Genomic DNA, 15,184 nt, shown 5'->3' on the forward strand with positions numbered 1-15,184 from the left:
CCGACTTAAAGACATGTCGATTCCGAAGCAGAGGGAGCTTGTTACCGAACAAGCTCTCTATGACGCCGGCCTGAGCTTGGTCCCCCGACTAGGTATCGCCCGATCCCCCGGTCCTCTTTTCATTCGGCCCTTATTCCGGTTCTCAGATTAATATTTCTGTCGATACCGCAGGGACACCTCCGAGGATGCGGCCAACCGACGTCGAGATTCGGCAGTACGCAGCGAGGAAGAGGCCGGCATCGGGGGCAGGACCTTCGCGTCCACCGAAGAAGCCCACTCCAGCGGCGCCGACCGTCGAAGCGTCGGCGACCGACCAATCGGAGCCGGTGATAGCGCTCGCGGCTCTGGCAGCGCATCCAGAGGAGAGGCCGGTGGAAGAAGCGACCGAAGGAACATCGGCGGCCTCGCCGGCGGGGGTGGCGCCAGATGACGTTCGGGAAGCCGAACACCATCCGGCGGCGTCTGCGGCCGCAACGGGGGGTGCCGGTTCAAACTCGAGCATCCCCTCCCTGCCGGTTCCGTCGGTCGGGGCGGTCGATCGAGGGAAGGCCCCGATGGACCCCGCGGACGACACGAGGTCGGGGAGTCGCACCGTGCCGCCCAACGCACAGTTCCCCGAAGGGGCGTCGGTGTTGGCCGACCACAACCTGGCCAGGAGGCTGTGCCAGGGAATCCTCCTCCCAGCCGACGTGGAGGCGCTAAGGTCTCGGCAAGTGACCGAGATGTTATCTTCATTCTACCCGACCATGGTCGAGGTAAGTTTCGTTTCGCCTCTTTTTACTTAGCATTTTCGTTACTTTGTTTTTCTGACGAAACGCTTGCGTCGGCAGTTGATCTACACCATGTCGGAACTCGAAGCCAGATACCGGAGGTTCGGAAACGTCCGGGCGGCTTGGAAAGAAAGGTCGGCGGCGGCCGAAGCCGATCGGGCAATGCTGGTCGACCACTTGAAGCAGTCGGCCGACCGGGAGGCCAAGTTGGTGGACGAAGTCTCCCGCCTCGGGTCCGAGCTAAGGTCGGCCAAAAAAGAAGCCAAACGCAAGGGTCGAACCGTGCACCGTCTGCGGTGCGAGCGCGACGGTGTTGCCGCCGAACTCGAGGGTGAGCGCGAGCAGCTTCGAGTCAGCCTGGAAAAGCTTGCCAAGGCTGAGGAGGATCTATCAATCGCCCAGGCCGATGCCGACATATCGAAGGCAGAGGCAGAGTCGGCAAGGGACTCGCTCGGTCGGGCGGAAGCGGAAGTGAGGTCGGCGAAGGAGTCGGCCAGTCGGGCGGTGGACGACTTTCGCGCCACCGACCAGTACCGGGAGGAAATGCTGGAGTCTGGCTTCGTGTCATACCGGGTGGGGTACGAAGACGGTCGGGATGCGGTCCAAGCCCTGTACCCGGAGCTGGACCTCAGCAGTATCGTCCCGCCGGGGGTCGAGGAGCAAGTCACTGAAGAGATGGCCGACCCGCCATCGGGAGGCGTTGTCGTGGCGGGGGAGGCCATCCAGGAATAAGTGGCCGAAGGAGAGACGGCTGCGACTCGTGTCCCGACACCGACTGCCAGCTCCCCACCGACCGACGATCCTGCTTCGGCCGTCGACCCAGCACCGATCATGGTGGATACGCCGGTCATCCCCGATCTTCCGTCGGTCGAGGAGATCGACTCGGAAGGATGACCGCGGTCTCGTCGGCTTTTATCTTTTTTCGTTTTACTTCTTAGAACTATTGTAACTGGGCTTCGGCCCGATTTTGTAAACTCCTTTTGACCTTGAATGAAATCAGTCCTTTACTTTTTTCTCTGCTTGTTCTTCTTTCTCTTATGTGTTGTTGAATGCCTTCGTAAGTCGCTAACTCATATAGGTCGGTTAGGACGTTCGGCAACTCGTGCCGCCACGCAGGTAGGACAAGTCTCGACTTTGGACCGGCCTTCGGTGGTCGAGGTCGTAAGTCGGGCATCCTTCCTCCGGCCATGAGTCGGGCGCGTCCGTTGAGTCGGAAGCCGACCAACCGTGGGATAAGTGCGGTAGTCGAGTCTCTTCCGACGCGTTCAGTCGGATGTCGTCCGGCGTATTTAGTCGGGGGAGCACCGATAAGTCGGACCCCGATACTCTTGTGCCGGTTATCCGTACTGCGCCTCACGATATACGATGGTAAGCCGAATATCTTTCGGTCGGTCGTAGTCCGGTCGGTTAATCATGAATGCGACCGAGGTCGCATCGTGCGATAGACGGTGGCGAGCCGAATATCCTTCGATCGGTCGTAGCTCGGTCGGAAGTCGCGACGGCGGTCACGCAGGCATTCCACCTTTCTTTGGTCGGGGCTCGATCGGCATGTTAGCCGATGGTCTGGTCCGAAAGTTTGACCGTAGAAGGAGTGTCAACTCCCGTCAATGTAGATGCATCGATCCTCGTAAGAGTCCGATGTGTCGTCGAAGGTCGGAGGAGTGTGACCCTCGTCCATGTAGATATATCGGTCCTCGTAAGAGTCCGATGCGTCACCGATGATAGGATCGTCGGTTTCAAGCGGATACCAAGTCCGAGTCGGCATGTCGGGGCTCGATCTTGGTGAGCGCCGATCGTTAGTCGAAGAGTTAAAACTCCGAGATCTCAAACTGGATTCGTATTCCGACTGGACAAGTACAAAGTTCATTGGTGATACAACTTCAGGTTGTCGGCGTTCCACGTTCGGAGAATGGGTTTCCCTCCCAGAGTCTCCAGTCGGTAGGCTCTCGGACCATAGGTTTCTGCTACCGTGTAGGGCCCTTCCCAGTTTGGAGCCAGCTTCCCTTGGTCCAGGGGCTTCGAGACTTCTGCCTTTCTCAGGACCAAGTCACCAGGTCTGAAGAGCTTTGGTCTAACTTTGGCATTGTAATACCGAGCTACCTTCTGTCGGTATGAAGCCATGCGAATTTGAGCCTCATTTCGCAGTTCGGGGAGGAGGTCTAGGTCGGCCCTTCGACAATCGGAGTTGTCTGGCTCTTCATACCGCTCGACCCTTGTAGATGGCAGTCCAACCTCGAGTGGGATCATCGCCTCCGTCCCGTAGGCCAAGCTGAAAGGCGACTCCCCGGTCGGAATGCGGGGGGTCGTTCGGTAAGCCCACAGGACGGAGCCTAGCTCGTCGACCCAGAGGCCTTTGGCTTCATTTAGTCGGGTTTTGAGTCCGTGGAGTAAGGTCCGGTTGGTCACCTCGACTTCACCGTTGGACTGTGGGTGCCCGACTGAAGTCAGTCGGTGCGTGATGTGAAACCTTGCGCAGAAGTCTCTGAAGTTTTGGTTGTCGAATTGTCGCCCATTATCGGTGATGATAGTATGCGGCAACCCGAACCTGAAGATGATAGATTTTTGGACAAAGTCCTCCATCTTCCGCTCGGTAATCTGCGCCAAGGGTTCGGCCTCCATCCATTTGGTGAAGTAGTCGATGGCGACAACTATGAACTTTCTTTGACCCGATGCCGGAGGAAAAGGACCAAGAATGTCGACCCCCCACTGAGCGAAGGGCCATGGAGCAACAATAGGAGCGATTTGGCTGGCCGGTCGGTGTTGAACGTTAGCGTACTTCTGGCAAGGTTCGCACCTCCGGACCAACTCGACCGCGTCCTTCCTCATGGTAGGCCAGTAGTAACCCTGTCGCAGGACTTTGTAGGCTAGAGACTTGCCCCCCAAGTGATTTCGCAGATCCCTTCGTGCACTTCTCGGAGAGCATAGTCTGCGTCGGTCGGTCCCAAGCATCTAAGCAAGGGGAGGGAGAACGACCTTTTGTAGAGTCGGCCGTCCATGATTACATATTGGGAGGCCGACCATCGGAGCCGCCTGGCCTCCGTGGGATCCTCAGGGCTGATCCCGTCGGTCAAATACCGAACGATCGGGTCCATCCAGCTTGGTTTGGCCGCTAGCTGCTGTATTTCTTGACTCGGTCGATACTCGGCTGCTCGAGGTTCTCCACGAACGTCCGACCCAAAGAGTCGAAGGCCGAAGTCGCCAGTCTGGAGAGTGCGTCGGCACGGACGTTCTCTGACCTAGGGATGTGGGAAATTTCAAAATACCTGAGGCGCGCCATGAGGTCCTTCACTTTCTGAAGATATTTGGCCATGATCGGATCTCGCGCCTCAAATTCACCTTTGACCTGCCCCACGATCAGCTGAGAATCGAAGAATGCCCGGAGGCTGTCGACGCCCAGCTCCCTTGCCGTCCTCAAGCCGGCAAGGAGTGCTTCATACTCGGCTTGGTTATTGGAGGCCTTGAAGTCGAATCGGAGGGCGTACTCGGTGACTACCCCATCCGAATTTGTGAGCATGAACCCTGCCCCACTCCCCTGAGCGTTTGAAGCTCCGTCGATGTGCAGTACCCAGGTAGAGACCGGGTCTGGCTCGGAGACCGCGTCTCATCCCGGGTCTGCAGCTCCCGACCCTAGGTCGGTGGTCGGGCATTCGACGATGAAGTCGGCCAGGACCTGAGCCTTCAGGGCAGGCCGCGGCCGGTACTGAATGTCGAACTCGCTGAGCTTCATCGCCCACTTTGCCAGTCGTCCTGATGTGTCCGGTCGGCGCAATATCGCCCTCAGGGGCTGGTTGGTGAGAACCACTATGGCATGAGCCTGGAAGTATGGACGGAGTCGCTGTGCGGAGACGGTCAGGGTGAAAATCATCTTTTCGTCTCCGAATATCAGGCTTCGGCACTGTGGAGTACCTTGTGGTATAGTAGATAGGCTGATGGGTTCGGCTCTCATTTTCTCGGACGAGCACCGAACTGACCGCCTCAGAGGATGTGGCCAAATAGAGATACAAGGTCTCCCCGACCTGCGGCTTTACGAGCAGCAGCGGGGAAGCCAAGTACTTCTTCAAATCTTGAAGGCCCGTTGGCACTCATCCGACCAAGAAAAACCATTTGCCCGTCGCAAAGTTTTGAAAAATGGGAGGCATCTTTCAGCTGATCGGGAAATGAACCGGCTAAGAGTGACGATTTTTTCGTTCAGCTGCTGGACTTCCTTCTTGGTGTTCGGATGACGCATGTCGATGATCGCCTTTATTTTTTCGGGGTTGGCCTCGATCCCTCTCTGAGAAATGAGGAATCCGAGGAACTTCCCCGAGGTCACCCCAAAAGCACACTTGGTCGGATTAAGCTTCATTCGATGTCGTCGTAGAGTGCGGAAGGTCTCCTCGAGATCCCGAACATGATCCGAGATCTGTGCACTTTTCACCAACATGTCATCTACGTATACCTCCATATTGCGCCCGATCTGGTCTTTAAAGACCTTATTGACAAGTCGCTGGTAGGTGGCGCCGGCGTTCTTCAGCCCGAAGGGCATCACCCGATAACAGTAGAGGCCCTTGGGGGTCACAAAGGCAGTGTGCTCCTCATCTTCAGGCGCCATCCGGATCTGGTTGTATCCGGCGAAGGGTCCATGAAGCTGAGCAGTCGAAATCCGGACGTCGCGTCCACCAGCTGGTCGATCTTGGAAGTGGAAAGCTATCTTTTGGGCAGGCTCGGTTCAGATCGGTATAGTCGATGCAAATCCTCCACTTCCCGTTGGCCTTTTTGACCATGACAACATTGGCGAGCCAATCGGGATACGTGGATTCTCGGATGAAGCCGCTTCTAGCAGCTTGTCCACTTCTTCGTCGATGGCCCTCTGTCTCTCTGGAGCGAAGGACCTCTTCTTTGCCTCACCGGCCTCATCGTCGGGTCGACGTTGAGTCGGTGGGTTATTGTCTCTGGGGGGATGCCCGACATATCTGCTGCCGACCAAGCAAATATGTCGGCATTGGCCGTTAGCAGCCCGTCAATCGTCGTCGTTCGGGGTCGAGCAGTTGAGACCCGACCCATACCTTCCGGTCAGGATTTTTGCTATCGGGATCGACACGAGCTGCTCGGCCGGCGAACCCCGTTCTTCCTTCTCCCGTTGGTCCAGTTTGTCGATCGTCAGGGAGCCCCTCAACTCGTCTTTTGAGCGGAGATCTGGAAGCATCGACGAACGAGCTGTTGGTCTCCGCACATCTTCCCGACCCCGTTTCTGGTGGGAACCGAACGAGGAGATGGTAAGTCGAGACAATCGCCTTGAGGGGTTTAGTCCGGGTCGTCCAAGTATGGCGTTGTAGGCCAAGGCACTTGGACGACCGCAAAAGTTAAGGGGACCGTGCTTTGTCGTGGTTCGGTGCCGGCCGTCACAGGCAGGGTAATTTCTCCTTCCATCGCGACAGCGTCCCCGGCAAAGCCGATCAAGGGCATAGAGACCCTCTTAAGTCGGTCGGTTGACAGTTGCATCCGAGAGAAGGTCGAGTAAAACAAAATATTTGTCGAACTTCCATTATCTATAAAAATTCTTTTTACATCATAGTTTGCTATTGTTGCCGAAACAACAACAGCGTCGTCGTGGGAGTTTGGATGCCCCGAACGTCTTCCTCCGTAAAGGTGATCACGTCGTCTGGGCGCGGCTTTTTCGTTGGCTCCCCTCCGCAGACGTCCTCGGGCCCAGTCACTTGGAGATCATATTGATGACCCCGACCGTCGGCTGATTAGTCGTCGCTTCTTCGGTCGGCTGGGGTCGTCGGTCGGCAATGGTTGGGTCGACGGGTTCTTCGAAATTTACCGAGATACCTCCGGGGATGAGGGCTTCGATCTCATCCTTAAGCTGGATGCATTGCTCGGTGTTGTGGCCGTGGCCTCGATGGAATCGGCAGTACTTCCGTCGGTCGAGGCCTTTTGCCTTCAGAGGCGGAGGCCGTCGCAGGTATTCTTTCCCCTCGATCTCCATCAAAATCTGCGCACGGGGGCAGAGAGAGGAGTGTAGGAATCATACCTGGAGCGTGTCGGCCTTGGAGTCTGCCGCTGGGGCGACTTTTGGTTCTGTCGCGGTGTCGAGACCCGACTATGGTCGGGGGCCTCTGGGTGCAGCGGGTTCCCGACCCTTCCTCCGCTTCTCCTTCGGGCCTCTGGGTTCGGCCAAGCGTCGGTCGGAAGCTCCTTCATCCGCGCGCATGTACTTGTATGCGCACTCCAGCAGCTCGGCGTACGTCCGGGGGAGGGTCTTGTCCAGAGAATAAGTAAATCGGGACGCCCTCAGCCCCGTTTCATGGCTGAGATAGCCATGTCTTCGTTGAGGTCCCGGACCTCAAGCGTGGCCGTGTTGAATCACGCCACGAAGTGTCGGAGCATCTATTCTCTCCCTGTTTGAGGGAGAAAAGGCTGTCCGACGTTCGCGGCGGCTTCCGACTGGTGCTGAAGTGAGCCACGAAAGAGTGCTCGAGCTGTCCGAAGGAGTGGATACTTTCCGATCGAAGATCGGAGTACCAGGCCCTGCAGCCTTGCGGAGTGTGGCGGGGAAGCCGATGCAAAAGAGAGCGTCGGTCGCCCCCTGAATCGTCATGAGAGCTTTGTAGCTCTCAAGGTGGTCGATTGGGTCAGTGGAGCCGTCGTATGGCTCCACGTGCGGCATCTTGAACCGACTGAGATCGGTTCGTCGAGAACGAGTCGGGAGAGAGGTTGGGCGGTCTGGAAGTCGACGTCGTTCGAAGACTTCTGGCCGTCCACCTGCAACTGCGCAAGCCGACGGTCGATTTTCTCGAACCTGCGCTCGTAGTCGTCCGTCCGTCGGTGCTGAGAGACCCCAGGAGTGGAGTCTCCGGAAGATTCCGAGAGGGAGGCGGACGGCGTTCGCAGTCGCTTCTCCTTCCTCGCCCGTTCCAGCAGGGAAGGAGAGAGCTGCTGGGACTGTCGGTCATCGCGCCATGGCCGTCCCTCCTCCTCTCCGTGGGAGCGCTGTTGCGGGCGCTCGCACGGAGGCGTCGGGGATCGGCGCGGCGTCGGCGGCTGCTCCTGGAGGGCATCGGACGGGCCGTCGGTTGTTGCTGGAGGCTCTTGACCGCATCCGTCAGTACGGTCATCTGCCGTACGATGGCCGCGATCTGCGCCTCCGTGGTCACCGCGGGGTGTGGAGAGCTGGGCTCCACCGCTGAGGGTGGCGGGGAGGCCTCTTCCCGGCGGGAAGAGCGCCTCGCCGACCCGGTGACCCTCGATCGCTGGGCTCTTATCTTCGTCATCAGTATCTTCTGCTTGGGGAGGTTGGTGCCGTGTCGTTTCCCCCTTCCTGGCGCGCCAATCTGTTGCGGCCAATCCCCTCGTCGCCTGATCGTCGGGAACGAGCGCCTGCAGAAAAGGAAGTCCACACTGACCGGAGGCAGCTCCGGCGGGGACCCTCCGACGGTCAAGTCAGAGAGGTGACTGGGCAACAGTGAAATGAAGACAGAGAGCTCAATCGAGAGAGAGAGGGAAGGGGAGCAAGCCTGTGGTTTTCCGTCGAAGTGAAGTGCCCTGCACTGTTGCCTTCCCCGATTTATATAGTGGAGCGTGGTATGGCGCCGTCATTAATGGCGCGGACAATTGAGGAATTGTCAACTCACTGTAGACTGTCAGAGTCACCGTAAAAGTGTCATATCGCGTGGGGTTGTCAAATCACTAGGGTTGACAATGCCCTAGGCGGGATAATGCCCTTAGGTGGCAGTGCCGCATGTTGCTGTCAGGACTGACAAGCTCTGGCGGCTGTACGGCGATCGGAGGAGTCGACCGACCCTAGGTCGGTGGCCATCTGTGTGGCGTCGGGTGGAGATTCGGGCCCCTTTGTTGGTCAGCAAGTCATGTTGCGAGAGTCGGCCATCAGACTCCCTGGTTCAGTCGGCCCGGAGAGTGGAAACCCGATCGACATATCCACGGACGGAAAGGGGCCGTCAATCGATCGGTCGGTCGGTCGGTCTCTCCGGCAGTCGGTCGGTCGGTCGGTGGGTCGGTGGGTCGGTCCCTCCGGCAGTCGGTCGGTCGGTCGGTCGGTCGGTGGATCGGTCCCTCTGGCAGTCGGTCGGTCGGTGGGTATTCCCCAACACCAGCTATCCCTTTTCCTTGCATTGCCCTGACCTTTAAAATCCAATCAGATCCGAATCCGACCCGTTTACAGTTACCCGAATCCAATCCCATCAGATATGCCGATCCGAACTCGGATCCTTTAAATTGGAGACGATCGTGGAAAAAGGGAGTTCGTCTTCCTTCCGGCTCCCCCTAAAACCCCATTCTTTTCTGAAATCCTTCTCCAATCCACCGCCATCGCCAATGGCCACCGCCGCCCTCGCTCCAAAAGGCCCTCCCGGCGGTGACGCTGCAGCCTCCGACAACCCCGAAGACGACGATTATGTCGAGTATATCCCGATCAAGAAGCGCCGAGCCATGGAGGCCCAGAAGATCCTCCAGCGCAAGGGCCGCCTCGCCTCCTCCTCCTCCGCCGACGCCGGCGGAGGAAGCGGTGGCCATCCGTCCACCACCGATGACGACCCAGACCGCCCCCGCCTCGCCCCGGAGGCCAAGCCCAGCCTCCTCGTCAAGGCCTCCCAGATGAAGCGCGACCTCCCGGAGATCAGCCCCATGGAGCAGCGCGTCCAGCAGGAGAAGGAGATGATCGAGCATCTCTCGGACCGGAGGACCCTCATGTCTGTCCGCGAGCTCGCCAAGGGTATCACTTATACCGAGCCCATCCCAACCGGCTGGAAGCCCCCCACTGCCATCCGCCGCATGCCCGCCCGGCATGCCGACGCCATCCGCAAGCAGTGGCATATCCTTGTTGATGGTGAAGACATCCCCCCGCCCATCAAGAACTTCAAGGACATGCGCTTCCCCGAGCCCATCCTCAAGAAGCTCAAGGAGAAGGGCATCGTCCAGCCCACCCCCATCCAGGTCCAGGGCCTACCTGTCATCCTATCCGGCCGCGACATGATCGGGATCGCCTTCACCGGCTCCGGCAAGACCCTTGTTTTCGTGCTCCCTCTCATCATGGTCGCCCTCCAGGAGGAGGTGATGATGCCCATCGTGCCCGGGGAGGGGCCATTCGGCCTCATTGTTTGCCCCTCAAGGGAGCTCGCCAGGCAGACGTTTGAGGTCGTGGAGCAGTTCTTGGCTCCTCTCAGGGACCATGGGTACCCGGAGCTGAGACCGCTGCTGTGCATCGGAGGGGTCGATATGAGGTCACAGCTGGAGGTCGTGAAGAAAGGGGTGCACATTGTTGTGGCCACACCCGGGAGGCTCAAGGATTTGCTAGCCAAGAAAAAGATGAACCTCGACAATTGCAGGTATGCTTACTGCAGCCTACTCTAGTTATATCTTGTTAGCCAATCTGGATATACTGTTAAATTTGGTAAGTGAAGAATATTTAGGTTTGTTTCTGTGAAGTTTGGTGGAGAATTGCTAGTAATACACTTGAAATTAGCCTGGAATGAAGAATTAAAAGTTAGTTTTCAGAACACTTTTATCAATGTTGTCAGTTTTCCTTGCAAACTAAAGTAGAATTGATCAAGATACCATAGCAACAATCCTCATAAGTTTGTTATCCTAGGTTCTCTGGACAGGAAATTGCTGATGTGAAAGATGAAACGGGAATCTCTATTAGGAGGGTCAACAATGTTATTTGTCTGCAATTCTGTTGTCCTGAAGTAATTTATCAGAACACCATTGACAATTATTTATCATTGTGATTGTCTATTATCAAGAAATTTAGCAAAACATATGGTTTTGGCAACTGGTGTTGACCTTGAGCCATCAATGATTAATTGAACTTGAAGCTTTGTTAGAAATGCCACAGCAAACCTGTTTTATACCATCTTTTTGTTTTTTACCCAGCCATTCCCTAGATGAAAGTTGGAGCATCACTAGAAGAGTTCTTTTAATCCAAATGCCTAGAAATTAGATCACCGTTCTTATCATTCAAAGGAAATGGTGTTTGTTTTCTTTGCTAAACTGTTACCTATGGCTCAATTCTAGGAGTGACTAGAATTCAAGATCACCATGAAAAATTAACGTTATTACTCATGCTATTTAACTAAGATTTCACCTTTTATAGGATTTTTTTTCATCACCAAATTAGTGGCATCTAACATGTGCATGGGCTTAAATTGTTGTACCCTGAACATGTCCTTATAAACAATGTATCTGACCCTGGGTGTTAATTTGTGAAAAATTTTACAGCCAGGGTCATGCATGCTTTTTTGATTTTTTACCCTTTCCTTTCATTATTGGCTTCGATTTCTTACTAGGACACTTGTTCTGCGAGACCGGCCACCGACTTACACACATTAGCATCCAACTTTGGGTCTCGTCTCCCCTATCATTGGATGCTTGATGGGAATCTATCCATCTGAGGCTTTTGCAGCCTCTTCCTTTTTTTCCCATTTGTTCCTTGCTATGAGTATTTTTGTGAGACTAGCTGCCTAGTTATGTAAATCAGCCCCTACCTCAGGCCCCATTCCAAAATTTCTTCAATTGGGATCATCTTTAGATCAACCATCTTGTTAAGATGAAACAGAGAAAGTAGAGAGGGTGTAGGAAGGGGCTGCCTAGGGGCAGGTTGAAGTCTTCGCAGGTTGAAGTCTTCAATTGTGAACATCTCCATAGCTATGTCTTAAAGAATGTTGGTGTCAATCCCTCTGCCATTAACATGTCTTTAGTTGTGATAGAGAAACAAAAAGGAAGGCATCTTAAGTGGAAAAAGGAAGGCATTGAGGAGCTGTCATTGCTTGCAATTGTCTATGGAAGTGACCTGTATAAAAACTGAGAATGGGATGCATGTCTTATTTCAACTTTTGGTCATAAAGGAAAAGATCTACCTTAAATACGAGCTTCTGCATATTTCTTTACATTAGTCACTAACCCAAAGTTTAGCTCTATTACCTCCAGGTGGTCATAATGTAGTGATGCAGCAATTATTCCTTGATTCTTGTGTCCACCTTTTACGGGAGAACCTTATTAAAAGCAACTAGCATATGTAAACCATTTTGTACTTTTTTAAGTTTTGCAACTGGGCCTTCCATTACTAAAACATAGTAGGTAATCTTAGAAAATTGAGATCGCCAAATGAGCCCTGAATTTGCTTCCTATTTTTAGGAATAAAGGATGGAGTAACAAAGGAAAAAAATAAAGAAATCTTGAGGATAAATAAGATGTGCACTACATTTAACCCTTGTACCTTTTGGTTCTACTATCATTAGTTATTTGATTAATTTTAGATTATGTATTGTATTTAGGATAGTGATTATGATTTATATTAATAAGTTAAGTCAGTTTTGGTCCCCCCCCCCCCCCCCCCCCCCCAATTGATCAACATATGAAAGAGGAAGTAGAGAGCCTGCTATACAAACACTTGTTTTTTCTCATGTTGGCACTTTTTGCGTTTATCAAAATTGAGAAAGTATAAACCATTAGCACAATAATTACTCATTGGAGAATTGTTGTTAACAAGTATGCATCTTCTAATATATGTACCTCTCCATGTTCAAAATTTTCCTAAGGATTGATTTGTCTCCTGTGTACATTTGAAGTACAATGTTACTTGTATGACTGTGTATCTCTCCCAACACATGTTCATTATGTTGCCTATATCTGCCCTTTCATTTTTGTCTATACCACAAATACTTCTCTTTTCTCTTCTTTCATTCTAAAGGCATACATGAAGAATAATTTGCAATGTATATACTTAACCTAATGTACATGCAGCATTGTGGCAACTTGTCATATTGTGAGGGTCGTTGGTGACCGTATATGCATGCATGCAGCATAAGTTATCAAATATGTACCTTAACTAATATTAATGCACCATGGTAGCACTATAGTATTCATGTCGACTCTGTTCTTTCTGACTGTACCTGCTTGGTTTACAATCCTAAACCGGTATTTCACTCTAACACTTGCCCCTCAAGTTCAAGATCAGTTGTCAATGAGAAATTTGTCTTATTTGTGCTTGGAAAATGCATATGATTTATTTATATTTCCATTCTTTGGTTTCTGTCATCCACCTTGGAAGCCATTATTAATACCAATGGATAAAGTGCTTCAGTGCTGAAAGTTTATATACTGCTATTTTGCTCAACATAGTAACCACATCAGATTAAAGGATCTATAAATACCATTTAGAACAATTACTTGGTGTGTTAAAAGGCATGATTTGCTGAACAATTCTCATTTTATATGTTTTGTGTGATGATTGATGAATATGACCATTTGTACAATGACAAGAAGTAGAAGTGCATTTATGTTTCTACATCTTCATGTCAGAAGATGATGAGTCAGGTATATCATGTCTGGATCATTAGAGATTGTTGTTAACCAGTGAGACTCAATCTGATCATGAAAAATCTTCTGTTGGTTGGGGCTTGTCAAAGCTTAATTTAAGCTGCTTGGGTTTTTTTTCTCAGAGCTACATTTCATTTTTCTACTCATGAAAGCACCTGGAAAAATAAAACATATTGGCTTGAGGCCCTGTAGTGGTTGTCTAAGACCATACTGCTTTTCTCAAAATGCATTGTCCGGTAACATTGCACAGTCACCTATCTCACCCTTCTCTTATTGATCCCTATTGCAGGTATTTGACATTGGATGAGGCTGATAGGCTGGTTGACTTGGGCTTTGAAGATGACATCAGGGAGGTTTTTGACCATTTCAAAGCCCAGAGACAAACCTTACTCTTCTCTGCCACCATGCCAAAAAAGATACAAACTTTTGCAAAAAGTGCACTGGTGAAACCCGTGACTGTGAATGTGGGAAGGGCTGGAGCAGCAAATCTAGATGTCATACAGGAAGTCGAATATGTGAAACAAGAGGCTAAAATTGTATACCTCCTCGAGTGCCTACAGAAGACCCCACCTCCTGTTCTGATTTTCTGTGAGAACAAAGCTGATGTGGACGACATCCATGAGTATCTACTTTTGAAGGGAGTAGAGGCTGTTGCCATTCATGGGGGCAAGGATCAGGAAGAAAGAGAATATGCTATCTCATCCTTCAAATCTGCAAAGAAGGATGTCCTGGTTGCCACTGATGTGGCTTCCAAGGGACTTGATTTTCCTGATATCCAGCATGTGATCAACTATGATATGCCTGCTGAAATCGAGAATTATGTGCACCGAATCGGCCGAACTGGGAGGTGTGGAAAAACAGGAATAGCAACAACGTTCATAAACAAGAACCAAACTGAGACAACTCTTCTTGATCTGAAGCACCTACTTCAAGAAGCAAAGCAAAGAATCCCACCAGTGCTTGCGGAGCTCAATGATCCAATGGAAGATGAGGATGCTATAACTAATGCAAGCGGGGTGAAGGGTTGTGCCTATTGTGGTGGGCTTGGCCATCGTATCCGAGATTGTCCCAAACTGGAGCATCAGAAGACCATGGCTATTGCAGGTTCAAGAAGGGATTACTTTGGCTCAGGTGGTTATCGGGGGGAGATATGATCACGCCTCTATGTGTGTGTATATTTCTGGAGCAGCTTTTGGCATTTCCGTAGCTGCATGGGTGCTCGTGTTATTTATTTAACATGTCTAAAAAGCCTGCTAATCGGAGGTCGGCCATGGAGGATAAAAAGTTGAGAATGCATCAGCCTGCGGTTCGAGTATTTTGAGTTTCTTTGTTATTGCAGCCAATGATCTTGCTTGTTGGTTCTGGGCTTTTGCTTCTATTCAGGCCAAATTCAGCAATTGACATATGATTTGCTTTCCTCGTATGCTTGTAACATCAATGCAACGTTATGTGGTATTTGTTTTGAGATCAATGTGAAATGCAATCAAATGCTGCTGGACATTGGACAATCTCTTTAGTTTTACTCCTGTGGAGTCAAATGCTGCTGTAACATGAGACTTGTAAGAGTGCTGTGTATTGCAAGCCATGCAAGAAGCAGGAATACTGTCCAGCCGTGCGATTTCTTTGTTTGATCATATACCTTTTGTTGTTTGGCTGATAAGTCGTTGTGTGAATGTTTCCGAAGCTGATAACTGACCAGTTCTCACGTGGTTATGTCATTAATTTTGTCAACTGCTTATGGGTCTTCACAGAGGGACAAAATTGATCTGCTGGCTCCAGGACTGGTAGTGGTAAAGCAGATTCGAGCTTTGGCTTCTGGCAGGCAACTGGTAGATTTTCTGGAAGATTCCTGTTTGGATGCTTTTATGTCCATGGCCCATGGGTTTCTTGTCACTGGCCGGAAGTCAGAAACGGAAGCGTGCTCTGGAGCATCCTGGAGCATCCCACTCTTATTAGACTTGGATTCTGGGTTCTTCTTTATATGTGATTTACCTTATCCCTAGACTCTGGGAATTAGATAATCATACCGTGTGCTCGTCTCCTCGATTTCCTACAGGGGGCATCATGTTCAAGGATAGACGCGTGGTCTCTTTCCT

At 51.9% G+C, this 15,184-nt stretch overlaps 1 protein-coding gene across 1 annotated transcript; it reads left to right on the forward strand.

Annotated features, from left to right (window-relative positions):
• Window positions 1-9,007: 9,007 nt before the first annotated feature.
• Window positions 9,008-14,596, forward strand: LOC105047365 (DEAD-box ATP-dependent RNA helicase 35). The gene is made up of 2 exons (XM_010926276.4): window positions 9,008-10,096; window positions 13,378-14,596. The coding sequence occupies exons 1-2, from the start codon at window positions 9,087-9,089 to the stop codon at window positions 14,240-14,242; spliced, it is 1,875 nt and encodes a 624-aa protein (XP_010924578.2). The 5' UTR covers window positions 9,008-9,086; the 3' UTR covers window positions 14,243-14,596.
• Window positions 14,597-15,184: the final 588 nt, after the last annotated feature.

Source organism: Elaeis guineensis, chromosome 2 (assembly GCF_000442705.2).
Source record: "Elaeis guineensis isolate ETL-2024a chromosome 2, EG11, whole genome shotgun sequence".
NCBI classification, from domain to species: domain Eukaryota; kingdom Viridiplantae; phylum Streptophyta; class Magnoliopsida; order Arecales; family Arecaceae; genus Elaeis; species Elaeis guineensis.